At 34.8% G+C, this 21,125-nt stretch overlaps 2 protein-coding genes across 3 annotated transcripts; both read right to left on the bottom strand.

The window, feature by feature from the left end:
• Nucleotides 1-2,901: 2,901 nt before the first annotated feature.
• On the bottom strand, nucleotides 2,902-10,556 carry LOC128919740 (ovochymase-2-like). Of its 2 annotated transcripts, XM_054232657.1 has the most exons (9): nucleotides 10,514-10,556; nucleotides 4,756-4,980; nucleotides 4,655-4,687; nucleotides 4,507-4,551; nucleotides 4,386-4,418; nucleotides 3,882-3,922; nucleotides 3,548-3,765; nucleotides 3,348-3,489; nucleotides 2,903-3,288 (listed from the first exon to the last, which is right to left on the bottom strand). In XM_054232657.1, exons 2-9 carry the CDS (start codon nucleotides 4,956-4,958, stop codon nucleotides 3,005-3,007), a joined length of 999 nt encoding a protein of 332 aa, XP_054088632.1. In that variant the 5' UTR covers nucleotides 4,959-4,980; nucleotides 10,514-10,556; the 3' UTR covers nucleotides 2,903-3,004. The 2 variants fall into 2 exon arrangements, with proteins under 2 accessions (XP_054088633.1, XP_054088632.1); XM_054232658.1 differs by lacking the exon at nucleotides 4,386-4,418 and having other exon boundaries at nucleotides 2,902-3,288.
• A 5,621-nt stretch (nucleotides 10,557-16,177) lies between these two features.
• On the bottom strand, nucleotides 16,178-19,536 carry LOC105218043 (serine protease persephone-like). The gene is made up of 10 exons (XM_011193377.3): nucleotides 19,510-19,536; nucleotides 18,143-18,373; nucleotides 18,041-18,073; nucleotides 17,907-17,951; nucleotides 17,785-17,817; nucleotides 17,632-17,697; nucleotides 17,137-17,177; nucleotides 16,806-17,020; nucleotides 16,606-16,747; nucleotides 16,178-16,549 (listed from the first exon to the last, which is right to left on the bottom strand). Exons 2-10 carry the CDS (start codon nucleotides 18,349-18,351, stop codon nucleotides 16,260-16,262), a joined length of 1,074 nt encoding a protein of 357 aa, XP_011191679.2. The 5' UTR covers nucleotides 18,352-18,373; nucleotides 19,510-19,536; the 3' UTR covers nucleotides 16,178-16,259.
• Nucleotides 19,537-21,125: the final 1,589 nt, after the last annotated feature.

A 21,125-nucleotide genomic window follows, 5' to 3' on the forward strand; every position in this document is an offset into this window, starting at 1 on the left:
AAACTTTAGAAAAATTTAAACTTTAATTAGGCTGCAGATCACTGAATTAAATAAAACACGCAAAATAATACTTCACAAGCAGCCATGATATAGCTCAAAACAAAACTTGTTCAAACACCAGAACTTTGGTTGTTTCTTTCTATCATTCAGGGTGCTGTATGAGAGAAGAGTTGAGTTAAATGTTTATGCACATTTTACCCTTTGTTGTGTATGTGTGTATGTAGTGGTGTTATTAAAATTTCTTTGAATGTGTTGGAGTTTCAGTACCCATGACTTGCTGGGATATTACTGTTTTATTTTTATTTTTTTGATTTATGAACTTATTTATTTATTTTTTATTTAATTTTAAATATAAATATAGTATACAAATTAATTAAAATTTTCCACTTGATGATGTCTGCTTCACATTCTTTTCTTTGACAGCGGTTATTCAAGTTAATCACTCCAGCAGTTATGTTAATATGTAACGGTATTAGTTATAATTAATATAACTTGACCAAACGCAAATAATAACTTACGTAAATGTGGCAATCTGATTTTTATTGTGAATTAGATCCATTATTAATTAATAATAAAAAATAATTGAATATAAATTAAGATATTTTCTTTTTACTTTTACTGTTTGCAAAAATTAACACATGCATTTGAAGCACCCTGTGCGCCTCCTCACTTAAGCAACACCTGATCACCGGAGCTGTCAAAGCGGAAACTAATTTGAATTTGTGAATTGAAGCTATAAATTTTGATATTCAAATAAAGTAATTACTTAATATATTAAACAAAACATGAAAAATAAGTGTTAAATATTGTGATTTGATATTAATTAAGTGCAAGTGTTAAATAAAGCTATGAAGTCAGTTATTGTAATTTTGCATGTGAGCAGGTTCTACTAAGCACAGCAGACGTGCAAAGTGGAACTTCTTGTGGATAACCAATAACCAGTCATAGGCAGCGATTAAGACAGCGTAGTCGCATGTACATACATATTTATATAACTGCAAAGGCTGGTTGTATGGTATTTCTCGTTGTAGAGATATTGTAGGTGCAGTCTGCACAATCGAAGTTTGCGATTTCTTTTCCAGATAAGAAGTTAGCGTTGGTGTCGCAGGCTTGACAAATTGTTAATTAGTAATGCTATGCAAGTGTTGGGAGATGTGTCTGAGTTTGTACAGTAAAAGCTCCTTATTCGCGCTTCCTTTATTCGCGGATTAAAAAAATGAGACCTAATTTCTATATTCGCGACTAAAAATTTTTTTATTCGCGGATCTAATAAGCAAATACATAATAATAAAATTATTCCAATAGGTATCCAACCCAATATTCTTGTCAAATGGACTAATAAAAAAGTAAAATAGATCTTATTACAAGAAAATGTTAAATATTCCATATTTTCGCAATATTTTTGAACTTTTGGTAATATTTCCATATAGAAGGGGATCACATGAAGCTGAACACAACCTATTGAAGAAGAGGCTTTAACAAGCACTGGAAACGTGACATTCAATTTGAAAAATCTTAGTGAAGGTTTAAGAATGGCAAATGACCTTTGCGATTTCTTTATGAACATTGATCCGTCTATGGAACGAAGTATAATTTTTAAGAGACAAATTGCTAATGCGACTGCTGTGTATCAGTCTGAATTAAAGAAGCTTTTGAAAACTGCGAACAAGAAAAAATTACAAAATTCTTCAAACCATTGCCTAAGCCTTAAGATAATTAGTTAAAATGTTCAAAAACTTCAATTAAACCATTATTTTATATACCTATTTGTTTTTTTTTTTGTCACACAGGAACATATCCCCTATAATCCCATATAAATTACCATTCCGTATTCACGGTTTCTGTATTCGCGGCATATTTATGGAACATATACCCCGCGAATAAAGAGTTTTACTGTATATAAAAGTACAAATAAGAACAGCATACCGATCTTTTCGTTTACTTAAATTTATATAAAATGTTATTCACCTTGTGTGTTTAAACATTTATGTATGCTTAGTAGTTATGCGGAAAATCGTTATGGGGCTCGGGTAATTCCTGGACCGGTTTCACTCATTTTCATCATTGAGCTACAGTATATCCATCATTATACGGTCACTTTTTAATGCTATGATATCTCACATATTAACCGATATATGCGGTATAAAGTCCAGCGGAAGTTTGAAAATGCGTATAAAAGGTATATGGAGGCTAGAGGAAATATTGGTGCGATGTTGCCCATTTTTGGTACAGAGGCACACTATGAAAAGAAACACATCTCCTTTGAATTTGCCCGATATATTCGATAAAAAATTAGACAAAGGCTATGAGGTCCTCATGTCCGATTAGTGGGGCCTTGAAAACTTATTGTCCCATTTCGGTGATTTTTATACTGGCTATGTTACACTAGAATAACAGTATTTATGAACGAATAAGTTGGACTTCAAATTGTGGTATGTAGGAAGTAAACGTGGTTGTGAATCGATTTCGCCCATTTTCAAACTATAGAATTGGGTTGTCAAGGAAATGGTTTGAACCGAATTTAGTTGAACTTGGTCCAGTATTTTCTGAGATATGGTTATTGACCCATAAGTGGGTGAAGCCATGTCCATTTCAAATTTTGTAAACAAATTTGAGTGCAGCCCTTGTGTGTCATCTTTACCATGAGATTTAAGGTTTCTGGTGTTTTTTCATATTGAATTTTTTGTCGATTTCAACATAACCTTTGTATGTATAAGGAAACAGCTAAAAGAAGTCACTCTACTCGTCATCCTGATCATTTTCATATATATAACTCCATATCTAAGTCATTTAGTGACAACTATTTACAACAAAACTACAGAAAGGAAAAATAAAAAAGAGTATTTTCCAAATTGTTGTGAGAGTATATGGTCCATTTTCTAGACGAATCAAAAAGCAACAATAATAACAGCATGTAACTTTTACATATTCGTTAAAAAACGGTTTAACTTTATTTTTTTATTTGTATATTTGAATATTGAAAATTATTGTTTACAACCGAAATTCAATTTCCACTTTTCGGCCATGCAATGCTTTCTATAAAGTCTAAGTGATCAAAAACTTTTGTTATCACAAAGGGTTCAAAATTGCTAGAATCTGTTGCAGCAATTCCAAACAATTTATGTTTGGGGTAATTTTCCTGAACTTCATATATTGGTCTGCCAGAGAAAGTGCGCCCAATTTGCAAATCATTTGCACATATTTGTGATGGCTTTAGGTGAGTACCGGTCTTACTAAAACATTCAGCGTCTGTTACAATCTGAACTTTCCTTGTAACTCCCATCAAGTCTATAAAAAAAAATTATACAATAAAATAAAAGTAGATGCAAATCAAATAAAAATCTCACCACTCCCTGGTTTCACTTGTGATGAATATAAACACACTGGATAAACGTGCGAAGTGTAACCCATATCATTTTCTAGTTCAATCAACGCTATATTGTTAAGGGAAGGTGTTTCTGAAGTGAAATCGGGATGTACGTGAACTGCCTAAAATGTTGAAATCAGCTTAGGAATAATTTGTTATATATCTTAACTTCAGAACTACCTTTATTTTCTTCGGCTCTGAATCGTATAATGATACTTTCGTAAAATTGTCAGTTGATACGCAACCTGTTGCAGTTGTTAAAAACCGTTTGTCAATCAAAGCGCCATAACACCATTTATGTTCGTATTCAGATATATAACGCCAATAGCCGGAGTAGGGCATGTTATTAAATGTGGTCTCTCCCATCGATCGCAAATCATTAGCAATTTTATCACAAGCTTTAACCAAAGTAAAATTCCGTTAACAATTAGCAATAAAAGTATGTTTTAGACACCGCTCATAAGATTTGCGTTTACACGGTAAAGCAGGCAGTGCAAAACAATGCAAAACTCACCAAGTTCTGCTGGACGTTTGTGAAGTGTGGCAACATCTGTAAGGTAAGTAAAGAGATATTTTACAAATAGTAATGAAAGAAATGGCGATAAGAGGTTGTGAATAGTAGTTTCTTGCAAGTACTGTTATTTTACATGAAGTATACACCAAGCGAGGTTTGTTTAACCATTTTTTGGAAGTACGGACCATTAGGATCCTTCTATTCGAAACTACCAATGTATACACAATCTGTCTTAACTATCCACGAAACCATTCCACAGAATTAATCTAACGGTAAATGTGTTCTATTAACTGCCGAAAATTGCTGTGGCACTAAAACATCTAAATTCTTAAGTTTACCGCGTTATTTTCATAATTTATTTGCGAGTGTTTTTACTTAGTGCTTACTTATAATGCTTTAAGCTTAGAAAACTACAGACTTTACAATAATTCGGTCTTCATTAAAAGCGTTTGTCTACTTTAAGATCACATTAAAATACTTATTATTATTCATGATTAATGCTACCTTCCTTCTGTTGTTTTTATCGCCTCTGCAAATCTAAATATTTCCAAAAATAAAACAAGAGATAGTAGTAGAGCTCATGAATAGTTTGTGATACTCAAGTTCAAAATAAAGTATTATTTACCGTTGATTCCACCTCTCCTCGGTTGCTTTGGCTTCAGCGGTTATTCTGAAATTTGGATTTTTTTATAAAACAAGTGAATGTTAGTAGATCTTGTAATAGTTGGCGATATTTAAGCTCTAAATATAATATTGTTTTCGTTTATTTCTACCTTTCTTCCAATGCTTCGATTTTCGCTGACGTTCTGAAATTTTCGAAAAATAAATCAAGTGTTAGTGATATAATATTTGATTTCGGATTGGTTCTACTTACCTTTTCAGTGCATCATATATTAGACTTTGCTTTCCTTCGATTGTTTTAGCCAAACTTGTGAAACTGTCTCCCTCTTTTCCGGCATCTACGTTAATTTTCAATGGCTCATCGATTATAGAGGGATCAGGCTCATTCCGTTTTCCATACACTGTCGCTAGGAGCAGCGCGAAGAAAAGTCCAAATAATATGAGTTTATTTTTCATTTCACAGAATAACTTCAAATAACTGTAAATAGAAAAAAGCAGAAAGAAGTATTCTTAATATATTTATTTAATATTATTATAACCAGAGTACACTATATATATCTGGAATATCTAGCTCCCATAAGTTTGTCGCCCACATTATATTTGAGCAACAAGTCCATTATGGACGCACTTTAACGAAATTCTTGCCGCTTAGCATAATTATACTCTCGCAACAAATGTTGCTAATAGAGTATTATAGTTTCATAAAACTAAACGAGTTAGATATAGGGCTATATATATCAAAATGATCAGGGTGACGCGACGAGTCAAATTCCGAATGTCTGTCTGTCCGTCCGTGCGTCCGTGCAACGGATAACTTGAGTAAAAATTGAGATATCTTGATGAAACTTGGAACACATGTTCCTTGGGACCGTGAGAGGGTTGAGGCAAAATCAGACCACTGCAACGCCCACAAAATGGCGAAAGACGAAAACACATAAAGTGTCATAACTGTATGTATGTGATTGGCGTTCAACCGTTTAGCCGGTTATAGCCGAATCGATGAGAGCGCGCCACTCCTCTCTTTCCTTCGCAGTTCGTCGCCAGTTGGAGATTCCAAGTGTGACCAGGTCGCTCTCCACCTGGTCCCTCCAACGGAGTGGAGGCCTTCGCCTTCCTCGGCTTCCTCCGGCGGGTACTGCATCGAACACTTTCAGAGCTGGAGTGTTTTCGTCCATTCGGACAACATGACCTAGCCAGCGTAGCCGCTGTCTTTTTATTCGCTGAACTACGTCAATGTCGTCGTATAACTCGTACAGCTCATCGTTCCATCGTCGGCGGTATTCGCCGTTGCCAATGTTCTGAGGCCCATAAATCTTGCGCAAAATTTTCCTCTCGAAAACTCCTAGTCTCGTCTCTTCTGATGTTGACATCGTCCAAGCTTCTGCACCATAAAGCAGGACGGGAATGATAAGCGACTTGTAGAGTTTGATGCTTCGTCGAGAGAGGACTTTACTGTTCAATTGCCTACTCAGTACTGTTGGCAAGAGTGATTCTGCACTGGATTTCGAGGCTGACATTGTTGGTGTTGTTGATACTGGTTCCCAGGTATACGAAATTATCTACAACTTCGAAGTTATGACTGTCAACAGTGACGTGGGAGCCAAGACGCGAGTGCGCCTCCAGACCCATTCGCTTCGCCTCCTTATCCAAGCAGAACTAACGGCGCGGTTGTTGCTTCCGATGATAACAATATCATCGGCGTACGCCAGCAGCTGTACACTCTTGTAGAAGATTGTACCTTCTCTATTTAGCTCTGCAGCTCGTATTATTTTTTCCAACATCAAATTAAAGAAGTCGCGCGATAGTGAGTCACCTTGTCTGAAACCTCGTTTAGTATCGAACGGCTCGGAGAGGTTCTTCCCAATCATGACGGAGCTTTTGGTGTTGCTCAACGTCAACTTACACAGCAGTATTAGTTTAGCGGGGATACCAAATTCAGACATCGCGGCATAAAGGCAGCTCCTTTTGGTGCTGTCGAAATCAGCTTTAAAGTCGACAAACAGATGGTGTGTGTCGATCTTCTTTTCACGGGTCTTCTCCAAGATTTGGCGCATGGTGAATATCTGGTCCATGGTGGACTTTCCAAGTCTGAAGCCACACTGATAAGGTCCAATCAGTTTGTTGACGGTGGGCTTAAGTCTTTCACACAGTACGCTCGATAGAACCTTATAGGCGATATTTAGGAGGTTTATCCCACGGTAATTGGCACAGTTTGTGGGATCTCCCTTTTTATGGATTGGGTAGAGAACACATATTTTGCAAAGAAGCTTTTGCATGCACCTTATCAGCTCTTCGAAGCCGTATTTGAATAGCTCGGCCGGCAATCCATCGGCCCCCGCTGCTTTGCTCTTCAAGCGGGTAATTGCTATTCGAATTTCCTCCTGGTCGGGTAATGGAAAGTCTATTCCATCGTCATCGATTGGGGAATCGGGTTCGCCAACCCCTGGTGTTGTACTTTCACTGCCATTCAGCAGGTCGGAGAAGTGTTCCCTCCATAATCCCAGTATGCCCTGGACATCGGTTACCAGATTACCACCTTGGTCTCTACATGAGGATGCTCCGGTCTTGAAACCTTCGTTAAGTCGCTTCATTTTTTCATAAAATTTTCGAGCATTACCCCTGTCGGCCAACTTCTCAAGCTCTTCGTACTCACGCATTTCGGCCTCTTTCTCTTTTTGTCTGCAGATGCGTCTCGCTTCCCTCTTCAGCTCTCGGTATCTATCCCATCCCGCACGTGTTGTGGTCGTTTGCAACGTTGCGAGGTATGCGGTCTGTTTTCTCTACGGTGCGAGACGGCATTCCTCATCGTACCAGCTGTTTTTTGACTTTTCCGAAAGCCAATGGTTTCGGTTGCAGCGGTACGCAGTGAGTTTGAGATGCCGTCCCACAGTTCCCTTATATAGAGATGCTGATGAGTGCTCTCAGAGAGTAGGAATGCAAGTCGAGTAGAGTATTTCGTGGCTGTCTGTTGCGATTTCGACGTCGAACCTTCCTAGTGTTTGTTGGCGGGCGTTCTTTGCTGCACAGAGGCGGGTGCGTATCTTCGCTGCAACCAGATAATGGTCCGAGTCTACATTTGGTCCTCGGAGCGTACGCACGTCTAAAACACTGGAGACATGTCTTCCGTCTATCACAACATGATCGATTTGGTTACGCGTGTTTCGATCAGAAGACAGCGATGTTGCTTGGTGAATTTTCTTGTGCTGGAATCTGGTACTACAGACGACCAGCGAAGTCGATCGGCCTCAGGCCGTTTGGCGATGTTAAGTCATGGAGGCTGAATTTTCCGACTGTTGTGCCAAAGACACCTTCTTTACCCACTCTGTCGTTAAAATCGCCAAGCATGATTTTGATTTGGCCACATCGTCCGTTGAAAATTACTAAAAGTGAGTTAACTCAGTAACGAAAAACGCTAGAAACACTAAATTTCACATAAGAAATGGCAGATGGAAGATGCACTCAGATTTTTTTACAAAATGGAAAATGGGCGTGGTATCGCCCACTTCTGGGTCAAAAACCATATCTCAAGAACTACTCGACCGATTTCAATGAAACTTGGTTTGTAATAGTTTCTTTACATCCCAATGATATGTTGTGAAAATAGGCTAAATCGCTTCACAACCACGCCTACTTCCTATATACCAGAATTTTAAGACGACCTGAATCGTTTACTTTACAATATATAAAGTAAGCACTAGTGAAGATATCGGTGCAGAACTTTGCACAAATACTATGTTTATAGTGTGGCAGCCCCATTCTAAAAATCGCCGAAATCGGACCATAGGTTTTCAAGGCCCCATATATCGAACATGAGGACCTCGGTGCTTCTAACCTAATATTAGGGTGTCCAACTTTCAATGGACTTTATACAATATATATGACGCATATGTGGGTAAAATTGTGTATTATATAATATAAATAAATTGCGAGAGTATAAAATGTTCGGTTACACCCGAACTTAGCCCTTCCTTACTTGTTTTATTTTAACATTCTCGCAACTTTTTGTTTCTTCACCTAAAACCTATATGTTCGTAACTCCCTAATGCAAAATCCCAGAAACACAACATTTTAGGAGTAAACCCATATCTGAGGAACTACTTGACCAATTTGAACGAAAAGTGCTACGAAATATTTCGGTGATATATTGATGTTACGACGCCAACTTTGCATTTAACATTATTTTGAATATCATCTGGTTCCTCGTTTTACAATATGTAAATTAAGTAGCAATAAAAACATTGTAATTAAGTTTAACAAAAATAATGTATTCAAAGTGTGGCATCACTCTAGACATAGTCCAAATCGGATCACAGTTTAAAAAACCATGATGTCGAACATGAGGATCACAGTGACAGATAACGTCTTTCCTCTGTGTCAGGAATTGTTAAACCCAAGTACATAAGTATTTTTCCTAGGTACACTTAGAAGTATTTTAGAATAAAAGTATTGTAAATTAATTGAAATTTTGTTTGAATATGTGCCTAATATATGGACTGCGAGCGAAATTCTCAAACAAAATTCTTTTATGCATTACTGCTTTTATAAGAGATATTCAAAAATGTACTGAAATATACGCAGATATTCTTAAATATATATTTAATTTTAATTTTAAGGGGGTATTCTGGTCTAGGATTCTGAAAAAATCGAGTTTTTTTTGCATATTTTGAAAGTTTAGACTTTTAAAAATATGACCTTGGAAGGATTTTTCAAAATTAGACTTATTTTCGGAGATACAGCCGATTTTGTGACGTGGCGTCCGAGCTGGCCGAGCGGTCTCCTAAACTTTAAACGTGTTTTTCTCGAAACTACTTTTTTTTGATATGGTTGACATGATATCTCAAGTTCTACTTAACCGATTCCTTGAAATTTGGTATATATCTTCTTTATACAATGCTCTATCGTGTCTGCCTGGGATTTCCAAAAATTGTGATTTGAAGTATTTTAAAAAAATTCGAAAAAATCGGGTCAAAAAAAAACGATAACGACATCCTTACTAATGAAGAATCTTCTTGTTTTTTTGTGTTTTAGAACTCTACAAGGGTTGAAATCACGTCAACCAGGACGCCCCTTTTTTGTATCTTAGTTTAAAAAATGCCTAAAATTCATGCGTCTAGACCAGAAAACCCCCTTAAACGACTTTTATTATAAAAATAAATATTAGAAAAAATTAATTATTTTTTTGTGGCACAAACCGCAATCTTTTGCTATATTAAATTTGTATAAATCTTTATCCATAAAAAATATTATTACTCATACGACATGGCGAACTATAATAACAGAGACCTACCCAGTGCACGCTGTTATAAATATTAACGATGTCAATGATGAAGTTGCCGACTACGGTATTTATAAATATGTATATATTGTGATATTTCACGGTGGTTTACGTGCGAGACAGTCCGCATACTTGAAATGGTCAACACTTTCAAATATTCAAGAAATAAATAATAATAAAGTAAATTAATGATTAATCTTTAAGGTTGCCGTAGTGTTTCGGCGTTTCTCTCAGGTGGATTACCTGAGAAATCGCGTAGGCATTGCTTACTTTTTTATATTTATGTTAGTTGTCCTTTTACTCTGGAGGGTCCCTTGGGTGGTGAATCGCAGAGTTGAACTTTAATTATAAAGAACCGGAGGGTCCCCCCGAAGGTGATGAATCGCGGTTCTTGTTTTTAGTAAGTTATTGCCTGTACAAGCCTATATTTATTTATATTTCGGATTTATAATTCTCTGGAGGGTCCCATGGGTGGTGAATCGCAGAGAATTTTATTATTTATAAGCTGGAGGGTCCCCCCGAAGGTGGTGAATCGCTGCTTTGATTATATTTTTTTATTGGCTGTACGAGCCTGTTGAATTAATAAAATAATAATACAATAAAATATAAATTTTTATGAGATAACCGCATAGTCAAAATAAATAGCTTCACTATTTATTTTTTCACATCCTTATTCCTTATTTGACCAACAGTAATTATTATAATTAAATTATAATATATTAAATTCTGCACTCACCTTCTTCCTTAGTCCTTCTCCAAAGAGACGCAGCACAGAAATGATACTGAATTAATTTCTGCTTCGCTTTATATTCAGTCACTGATCGCGAATTGCTAATATATTGAGAGAAGAGTAAGAGAATCACAGCCACTCTAGCGATAGTATTTGGAAAGCTAATATTACCGTTCTCACGAAAAGAAAAAAAATTTAACTCTCCCAAACAACAAATAAAATGCTAGGCAACTGAGAGAAATTGTAGAAGAAATAGTGAAATAGAAATTTGGTTGAGTCAGGGCAGTCATGCACTCACACATACATATGTTCATTCAAATATATTATCAGCAAAATTGAGTACATAAAATTCCACGAATGATTAGAATGTAGATCACCACAATTTCTTTGAGGTCTCTCTGTCACGGCAACTGAGCAAAGTGATTGGCGCGAAGTATGTTCTCTCATCTCATTTTATGTGTTAAATATTTGCCAATGAAATGGTTGCTTAAACTAAAATTTAAGTAATCAACAATCATTGAGCGAGGATGGGCGGAGTATATGTGTTTCAAGAGCGTAAGCGATCACACGTACTTTCTCTTTCAACAGCAAACGTAAAGCGAAAATGCGCTGTTACCATGGGACAAAGTGACAGCAAACTCTTCAGAGAGCATCAGTGCCATGGTTCATAACATCGCTGTCGTCAATATGTTTGGCATGTGGCGGTTGAATGCTTCTGCCGTATCTTTATATTCAATTCAACTGAAATTGCAAATTCATTCTAATTAATGCTGTAGATACAGTTGCGTTCATATAAATAGAACTGCGTGCGGAATATACTTTAAGGCAAAACCGTGTGTTTAACTGCATTCAACTGTTAACTACGAATATTAATACGGATTTTTTTTTCAAAATAACAGTGTACCACACAAAGAACACACTGCTAAATGTCTCCCATCGTAAGAGTGTCTGAGGAAAATTGCACAAGACTTTATGGTAATTCTAATATAGCAATGGAGTGGGCACAAAATAAAGAATCAAGGATCAGTCATTACATTGGTGCGCTTATGTATATTCCATAATAATATTTCAATTAAATATATTATCAGCACGTTTTGTATTATCTCTCACTCAGACAAGAAATTCAGAATCAAGCCAGTCCTGACTATGCTGATAACGGAAAATAATACTGTAAAATTCACAAGAATTTATGTTGTTTTAAATTATCAACTTCTGTGTGCATTTGTGGTGATTGTTGGGCCCTTGATTTATTTAATCTAAGAATCTATACTGATATATCAATGGCCCCTCCACCGAGTTGATAGTAAAGTCGATCTGTTGGAAATAAATTACGTTGTCTTAAATAATGTGTAATTTTTACCAAAGAAATGGGTAACGATAGAAGCTTGAATTTGGTTAAGATCACCTAAAAGATGTTTATGTACCCTAAATTCAGAATACTTCAAATACTAAAGAGATTTAGTTTCGTCATATTTGTAATATCGTAAACAGTTATGTTAGCGGAAATACAAACGCTATTGAGAATGGAATAGCATTTTGCATTCAAGTAATTCCATCACACACTGCTATTAATATGAACATAACTGTATATAATATATTAATTAAAATATATTTTGAAATTTCAGTAGAACTGAATATAATGGTAACCTATTGACATCAGACACGTTTTTATGTCCTCTGTTTCCGATGCTGCGGATATTGCGTACACATGCTCTCCGAAGAGCTTAATGTCGCTTTCTTCCATACTAAACTCTCTTTTCACATACTCTCTCACTCGTGAGAGAGACAATATCTGTGCGTACGATCACTTACGCTCTCGAAGCATATATGAATGCTCCGCCCATGCCGCTCACAAATGTGTGTTCTTTCAAATTTTGTAAACAACAACCTAGAGGGCAAATACTCATGCATACTTCTATACATACATAAATGAGCATATTTCAGCGCTGACACTGCTAATTGGATGTATTGTTCTTGTACACACATACGAACATTAATATAGAATCTATATTATCGATATAGAAAGCATTCACTTATTATGAATTAGTTTGCTCACTACATAACAAACACTTGTAAGAAACAAAGAGAGAAGAAGATCGTTGCCGCTTTATCTTGTGCGCTTTGTGTGGATCCAAAACATATTTTATATAAAGACTTTTATGTTTCTGCTCCCAAACTTTATTAAAGACAATAGTTGAATTGGCTTCGTGGAAGTACAGTGGGTTCGTTTAAGTAAAAAAATTAAGATTTTATTTTATATGGAAAATTTACTAACTTATTTAGATTATCACGATTTAAATTCTCACTCACGATTTAAATTACAAGAAAATTTAGAATTTATTCAGTTTAATTCAATTAAGTTAGAAAAAGCAAATAAAATAAAATAATTCAAAAAAATATCTCTGAATGATTGATTATTTGTATGTTTGTATGTGTATGTGTGCATGGTCGTCATAAAAAATTTCGGTATTGGCTCATGTACTTCTTTCGAATGTCACTTAAATCAAAGTTTTGTTATTTGCTTATTTTATTTCTTTAAAGCTTGAAATGTGAATTTTTGAATTTATGCTATTTTCACCTGTTAAGGCACATTTTGATTGATATTTGAGTGAACCAATCATACCTTGCGATAATAATATAAATTTTAGTATAAAGAAATTATTATATTTGCATTAAAATGAAATGTGAAGAGGTTGAAAATACTTTTATAATGCTACTGCTATAGAAATCTTGGATAGTCGATTTTTAAAAGTTTCTCTTGAAACGAATTTTTCACAAGCAACATCATTCGCCGTGGAATGGAACAGTTAATAAACACTAAATGATTGGTCTGGAACATAAGGTGCATGTAAAAGAACCCTCCAAACAAGCTCCCGAAATCTTTATCAATATCTCTTCTCCTATTGTCTGACCACTTGGCCACCGTTTGCGCAGTCTCGCCGCGATTCTACTACTTGACGTTTTCGTTAATGCACCACTTTTCATCAACAGTAGATGGTTACTTAAGAAATGTATTGATTTGGTTACGATTCTGCCGCTAGTCGCAGATGGAAAATCGGTTGATGAAGTTTTGCGTAAACTGGTGTGACACCCATCAATGCTTCATCATAAAAAATATCGATCGCACTTATTCAACACGAGATACAAATTACTGAATTCATCTCTTTGAAAATTAACGGTTTTTTTCTATTAGAACTACTATTTTTCAAATATATGAGATTCAAACCTTCTAAATCAAATCAAATCAAAATTTTTGCTACTCTATTTGCTACTAAATGTGCCTAATTTTGTAGTTGTGCAATTGAAATACTTTTAATATTTTCCAGCACATTACAAGCGTTACTGAGTACAAGGCGCATAAGGTGAGACAGTTAATTAGAAACATTTGATCAAAGGCGAAATATTCGACTCATTATGCTATTTGTGTAATAATATAACTGATTTTTAGTAGGTATATACATACTTTGTATTTAAATTTTTTTTCCTTTAATAATTTTATTCGGTAAAATCAGCAGCTGTACTCTTGCCATGCGCCTGTCAATTTTTGACCTTCATTCTTAGAAAATATTTAGAATCTTAAAAAAATTTAATATTGTATATCGACCGAATCTTTGCAAGGATCAACAATAAATTCAATTCAAACATATAGTCCCACTGTTTTTTTCTGATTTTGAATCATTGTTAACAAAGACGGTGGACAACCGAACAGCTGCTGGCTTACCATTATAGTTGTGTAGTAAACTTGATATTAAAAACTAAATTCTCGATCAACAATAACTAAATTACATTACATTGCCGTGTAGTCTATGTTTGAGCATTCGTCTGTTTGCCCAATTCGGTGAAATATGGTTCACATATAGGCCGACACCACACCCATGATGCGCTTCCGTACTAAAATTCTCAGTATCATCAAATTGGATTTGATTTGAGTTTAATTTTTGGCTTAGTTTTCACTGCTTTGGATTTTGCTTAACTGCACTTTGAGGTCATTGCAATACCTCGATTTCGTCCCACCACCAATCCTTCCATAGTACCAAGGGTTAATCAAGTTTTGTCAAGACATTTAGATTTTACTTAAGTCATCGCTAGCACGAATGGACATTAGCCATCGCGGCTTATGTTTCAGATATAAACCATGCTATCTCTCAAGTTTAATAAGACAGCTCCATTGTACAAAATCTCAGTGAAATGGGTTCAGTAGTTGAGGAGTGTGTCTAGTATGATATGAAACGTATGTTTATATAGATTTGCTTTATTATTTTACTGAAAGAACCTAGAATTTTAGATTTAAAATTAATTCAATAATTATATTATATTATTAAATATTATATTATATATTTTTATAACTGTATTTATTTTATTTAAGGGCTTTGTACCATTTTTTAAATATTTTTTTTGTTTTTACTTCGGTAACTAGCAGACCACTCCGTCTTCGCACGGGCTTAAACAAACATTTCAAAAGTTATAAGATGCGAAGAGATTGACTTGTACGGAGTCTTTGTGACACCCTCACTCTCACCTGGGAACTATTTCCAGAAAATTGAGATTCTAGCAATAAATATAGGTTATGTTACTAGGGATGAATGTAGCTTTCCAATGCTGAAAGAATTTTCGAAATCGGCACAGTAGTTTTCAAGTTTATTCGATACAAACATACATACAAATCTTTCCGCTTTATAATAGTAGTATAGATAATAAATTCTCCAAAATCCCATTCAAAAAGAAAATATTTACAATTAACACACCCATCAATGCACACAATTTTATAGTAAAAATTTAATTCATTCAAACGAACTGCAATGGCCCATTTCAAAAATAAGAGAATTAATTTTGTAGTTGCCATTAAATCAGAATTTGAAAAATCCCTTTGAGATGCTCAATTTTCAATTACGAAATATTTAAGATTTCTAAATTTCCTTTCTTTTTCAAATGTTGCATTTAAATACGCAGAACCTACTTAATTGCCTAGCAGCCACATTTTGTATAAAATTTCTGTTAAAATATTTTTTTTAATAAGAGAAAATTTACGGCAAAGAGAAAATATATTTTCGACACAAGAAAAATATAAAATTATGATAAATTTCTTTAAACGATTGAACATTTTTTATTTCTGCGTAGAAATAAAAATTTTCATACAATTCTAATCTTTTATTTTCACAAAAAAAAACTTAATTAAATTAAAAATTGTGAAACAAGTCAAAGATTTGTTAATTTTGTTGAAAGAAATTGCCGTTCAAATACAAATATGATTAGCAGCTAATTTACAACCGAACACTCAAATTAAAACAGTTACACTATACTTGCACTAAACACTTGTCTGACGCTATAGTTTTATCCTGCGAAAATTCACGACCGAACTGTCGTATTTTCCAACAGTTTGCATTACCTGTCGAACCAGTTCCAAAACCCATCACACTTCGGGGAAAACCAACATAAATGAGTTTGGTATGAAACCAGCCATAGTCACATCTGGAGGCTAGAAGAATAATTGTTCTCTATTAATATAAGAGACGCACGAAAAAAGGGTCATTGGGAAATCAATCACATCGATGCTATTTAACGAAAATACAACAACAATAAACGATAATCAATATAAGTGAAGTTGCGTATACGCCATCGTGGTTCATTTTCTAAACGAATCAAAAAGCGAGAATAATAACAACGCACAACTTTTACATATTCGTAAATATGTTGAATAAACGGTTTTACTTTATTTGTATATTTGATTATTGAAAATTATTACATTCGAAATTCATTTGCCTCTCTTCGGCCATACAATGCTTTCTATAAAGTTCAAGTGATCAAACACTTTCGTTATCACATAAGGTTCAAAATGGTCAGATTTCGTTTCGTTCGCTACAATTGCAAACAATTTAAATTTGGGGAAATTTTCTTGAACCTCGTATATTGGCCAGCCAGAGAAAGTGAGTCCAAATTGCAAATTCTTTAAACATATTTGTGATATTTTCAGGTGAGTACCGATCTTATTAAAACACTCAGCGTCTGTTACAATCTGAGCTTTCCCGTATATTCCCATCAAATCTATAAAAACATATACAATAAAATAAAAGTAGATGCAAATCAAATTGAAAACTCACCACTCTCTGGATTCACTTGTGATGTATATAAGCACACTGGATACCTTTCGGGAGTGTAACCCACATCACTTTCCAGTTCAATCAAGGCAATGTTGTTAAGGGAGGGCGTTTTTGAAGAGTAGTTGGAATGAATGTGAATAGCCTGAAAAGTCGAAATCAGTTTAAAGATAATTTGTTGAAGTTCTTAACTTATTAATTACCTTTATTCCTCTCATCACTGAATCCACTTCTACCTTCGCATATTTGTCAGTTGATACGCAACTTGCTGCCGTTATTAAAAAACGTTTGTCAATCAAAGCGCCTCTGCAAAATTTAGGTTGGTTATCAGAACAATAAAGCCTGAGGGCGGAGTAGGGCATGCCATCAAATGTGGTCTCTCCAATCGATCGCAAATCATTAGTTATTTTATCACAAGCTTAAATCAAATTAAAATTTCATTAACAATTAGCAACAACAGTGTGTTTTAGAAACCGCTCATAAGATCTGGGTTTACAAAATAAAGCAGACAATGCAAAACAATGCGAAACTCACCAAGTTCTGCAGGCCGTTTCTGCGGGGTGGCAATGTCTCGACTGTAAGAAGAGAGAAATTAAACACATAGTAATGATAGAAAGAACGATCAAATTGGATGAGTACATAGTACTTTCTTGCAAGAACTCTTAATTTAAAAGAAGTATACATTAAGCGAGGTTTGATTAACCATTTTTTTTGGAAGTATGGACCATTAGAATCCTGCTATTCGAAACTACCTATGTAAACACAATCTCTCTAAATTATCCACTAAACCATTCCACAGAATTAATCTAACGGTAAATGAATTCTATTCACTGCTGAAAATTGCTGTGGCCTAGAACATCGAAATTCTTAAGTTTACCGCGTTATATTCAGTATTTAATTGCAAGTGATTTTACTTAGAGCTTACTTAGAGTGCTTTAAGTTTAGAAAACTAAAGACTTTCCAATAAATTGATCTTACTTAAAAAAGTTAGTCTACTTTATGATTACATTAAAATGCTTATTATACTACCTTTTGGCAAGCTGGTTGCTTAACCCAACTACTTTCTGATTCAACCGTTGAAATTCCGCTGGCATTCTTAAAAGTAAGGGAAAACATTAAATAATTTTAGTTGTACATGTTATAAAAAGTTTAAAATAAAATCATATTTATGTTTAATACTACCTTCCTTCCGCAGTTTTTATCCCCTCTGTCAATCTGAAAGTTTCCAAAAATAAAATAAAGTTTTATAATAGATCGTATGAAAATAGTTTGTGACATATAGGTTAAAAAAAAATATTATTTACCGTTGGGCCCATCTCTCCTCTGTTGCTTTGGCTTCCGTGGCCATTCTGGAAATTCCGATTTTTGTATTAAACAAAGGGATGTTAGTAGATCTTGTATTAAGTTCAAAATTAAATATTATTCTTCTTTATCCTACCTTTCTTCCAACGCACCGATTTTCGCTGACATTCTGCCAATTAAAAAAAAATAAATAAGGCGTTAGTAATTTGAAATTTTTTTTCGGTCTGGTTTTATTTACCTTTTCAAGGCGTCATCTATAAGACTTTGCTTTCTTTCGATTGATTTAGCCAAAGTTAAGAAACTCTCTATGTCCTTACCCGCGTCCACGAAAATGGTCAAAGACCCATCATCAGCGGAATGGTCAGAGTCAGCACCCTCCACACTATACGTTTGAAAGAGCGCGAAGAAGAGTCCAAACAGTATTTTATAATACAGTTTATTTTCCATTTTACAAAACAACTTTAATTGGCTGGGAATAAAAAAGTTGGAATATTCTTAATGTATGTATGTGATCCTTTTTCTTAAATTTATAATATGTAGTGTATGAACATTCTTATAGAAATGATTCTACATTTGAGGAGCAGCTGCAAATAGTGGATATGTTTTATATGAAATGAATTTCATACTCAGATTGATATGTAGCAGTTGCTCAATTAGTATTGCCAACAAGAATTTGATTTATAGTTTAAGTTAACTTATTAAAATACAGTGACCGTCCAATATAACGAATCTTATGTTGCACATGGGCGCGGTCTCCAGCTCTTAAATTGTCAAACGAACAGCCACATTGACATTGACAATGATAATTTTCCACGCTCTCAAGAAATGCCGCTGAATATATGCGCCTACCGACTCTCTGCTCCACAATATTACCTAAATAATTTTTCTACATGTAATGCGTTCTTTTGAATTTTGAATTGAGACAAACAGCTGGATTCGCGTCATCATTTAATAGGAGAGTGAGAATGAGTTCAGAGAGAAAGACTGTCTTAGCTAAATTATGAATTTTAATGAGCGCAGTTAACTAATCTGTACCGCTGATTGCTTGAGAGTATGAAACCACAAACAAATCGATTCAAAACTGAATTGCACTTATTTATGAAAACGCATTTGTTCTTCTCATTGCTACTATTTTGAACTCAACTGTATATATGAGTAATTAGGTACGTATATACATATATGCAGCAGAATACGAATGAGCAGAGTGAGAGTCGGAAATATGTTGATTTATTTTATTTTCATACATATACATACATATACAAGTATTTGCCAACTAGGTTGTTGCATAACAAAATATTGCATCACACTTCAACTGTTTTTTTTGGTTTCCACGATGGATTTTCACAAAACCTAGGACACTAACAAAAGCAATTGTGACTAGAAGTAATCACATCACATCCCTATCTCATTCAATTCGTATTCACCTACGTTAATAAACCATACGATTATTTATATAAAAAACACTCGGATATTTTCGCGACACATTCTTCGAGTCTTTTTCACTTTTTCATTATACAATAATCAAAAGAGGTTAGTGCACGAATTTATAAAACTTTTTCCTTAATATTTACAAGGAATTTAGCTGAGATCTTCCAGTATACTTACATAAATGAAAGCGAATCTTTCGGTGTACAGCGCAGAAATGAAATTGGGTTCATCTCTGAATCCCTTTATATTTAATCAATGAGAGTGATTTACATATATATTGACAGGAAATTAAAAAATGTAATTAATACAGAGGCTTAGCCACTGTAACGACAGTACTCTGAATCGGAATTCTCCCAATCGCACACAAAGAACTTATAGAAAGCTGGGCGATATCAAGGAGGGGAAAGAAACTCTGTAATGGAAATTTAATAGTATCAGAGCAATGAAATATATACTCAGATGTCAATTAAAATATACACTCAGCACATTTGTTTTCAATTATTTGTGGCACTCTTACTTTGTTGTTGTATATAAAATATAAGATTCCATATAAATTCTACGAATGATCAGAACAGAGACCACAGTTTTATTCTCTCGCAACATGTTGCTCAGAAATATATACATATATATTTACATATACCTCCCATATATAGCTTTGATGATAGTTATTAATGGAAGCATATTCAAAAGCACGAAATAAGTGAAAACAGAACATAATCAATTTTAGAAATTATATGTAAACATATAAAGTACATACGAGGAGCAACTTTCTTTGTATCCAATAAAGAGTGAGTGTTTCTCCTCTTTGTTTCGTACGTGTTTGTTATCTAGTGAGTTTACCAAGTCATTACCAGCGAATGCTTCACTCATCTTTACGCAAAGGTATATCTAGTTACATATGTATAGTATATTCAGTGATATTCCCGAATACGGCCAGCCCTCATAACCGCACAGCTCCCCCACCCAGACCGCGAGAGAACTATGCTCATTTAAATTTTGTTTCAATAAGAGCGCTTTTATTCTCATGAAATTTCTTTTGCATGCTCACCACGGGCACGATATTGCTGCAATTTCACGTTTAATATTCGTACGAAGTTCATCAATCGTCGCTGCCTTGTTGGCATAGACCATAGACTTGACGTTGCCCCACAGGAAATGATCTAACAGCGTCAAATCTCACAACAGAGGCGGCCAATTGGCTAGACCATTTCGTGAGATAACACGTTCACCAAACATGGTTTTCAATAAATCGATTGTGAAATTCGCTGTGTGGCTTGTGGCACCATCCTGTTGGAACCAAATATTCTCCAAGTCCATATCATCCAATTCGGGCCAAAAATATATGTTCAAGCGCCTTCAGTTCTTGCGTCAATTTAATCTTGAAAGGATTTAGGCTAAGATCTTTTCGCAAACTTTTTCACAACGACGTCACAGAGATGCCCAACGCTTGAGAACGACGTGTGAGAGACTGATTTGGGTCTTCCTCAATTGATGGCACCAGAACATTTTGTAATGTGCTTGGGTGCATTGCCCGAAGATTCAACTGCCAAGGCTTTTTCCGTTTTGACCGCATCTTACCAAGGATCATAAAAGGAGGATTTTAGAAAAGTTTTACCAGTCCCAATGGTTATTGTCTTCTATCGAATGTCATTGTATCGGCCATTAACTGTTCTAAAAACTTCTAAAGATATTGATACACACAAGAGGTGCTATTGCGTTAGATTAACATCTCCAGTAATCTGAGGAAAATCTATCACATCGATACTATTTATCGAAAATACAACAACAATAAA

This window comes from Zeugodacus cucurbitae, chromosome 5 (assembly GCF_028554725.1).
Source record: "Zeugodacus cucurbitae isolate PBARC_wt_2022May chromosome 5, idZeuCucr1.2, whole genome shotgun sequence".
Taxonomy (NCBI): domain Eukaryota; kingdom Metazoa; phylum Arthropoda; class Insecta; order Diptera; family Tephritidae; genus Zeugodacus; species Zeugodacus cucurbitae.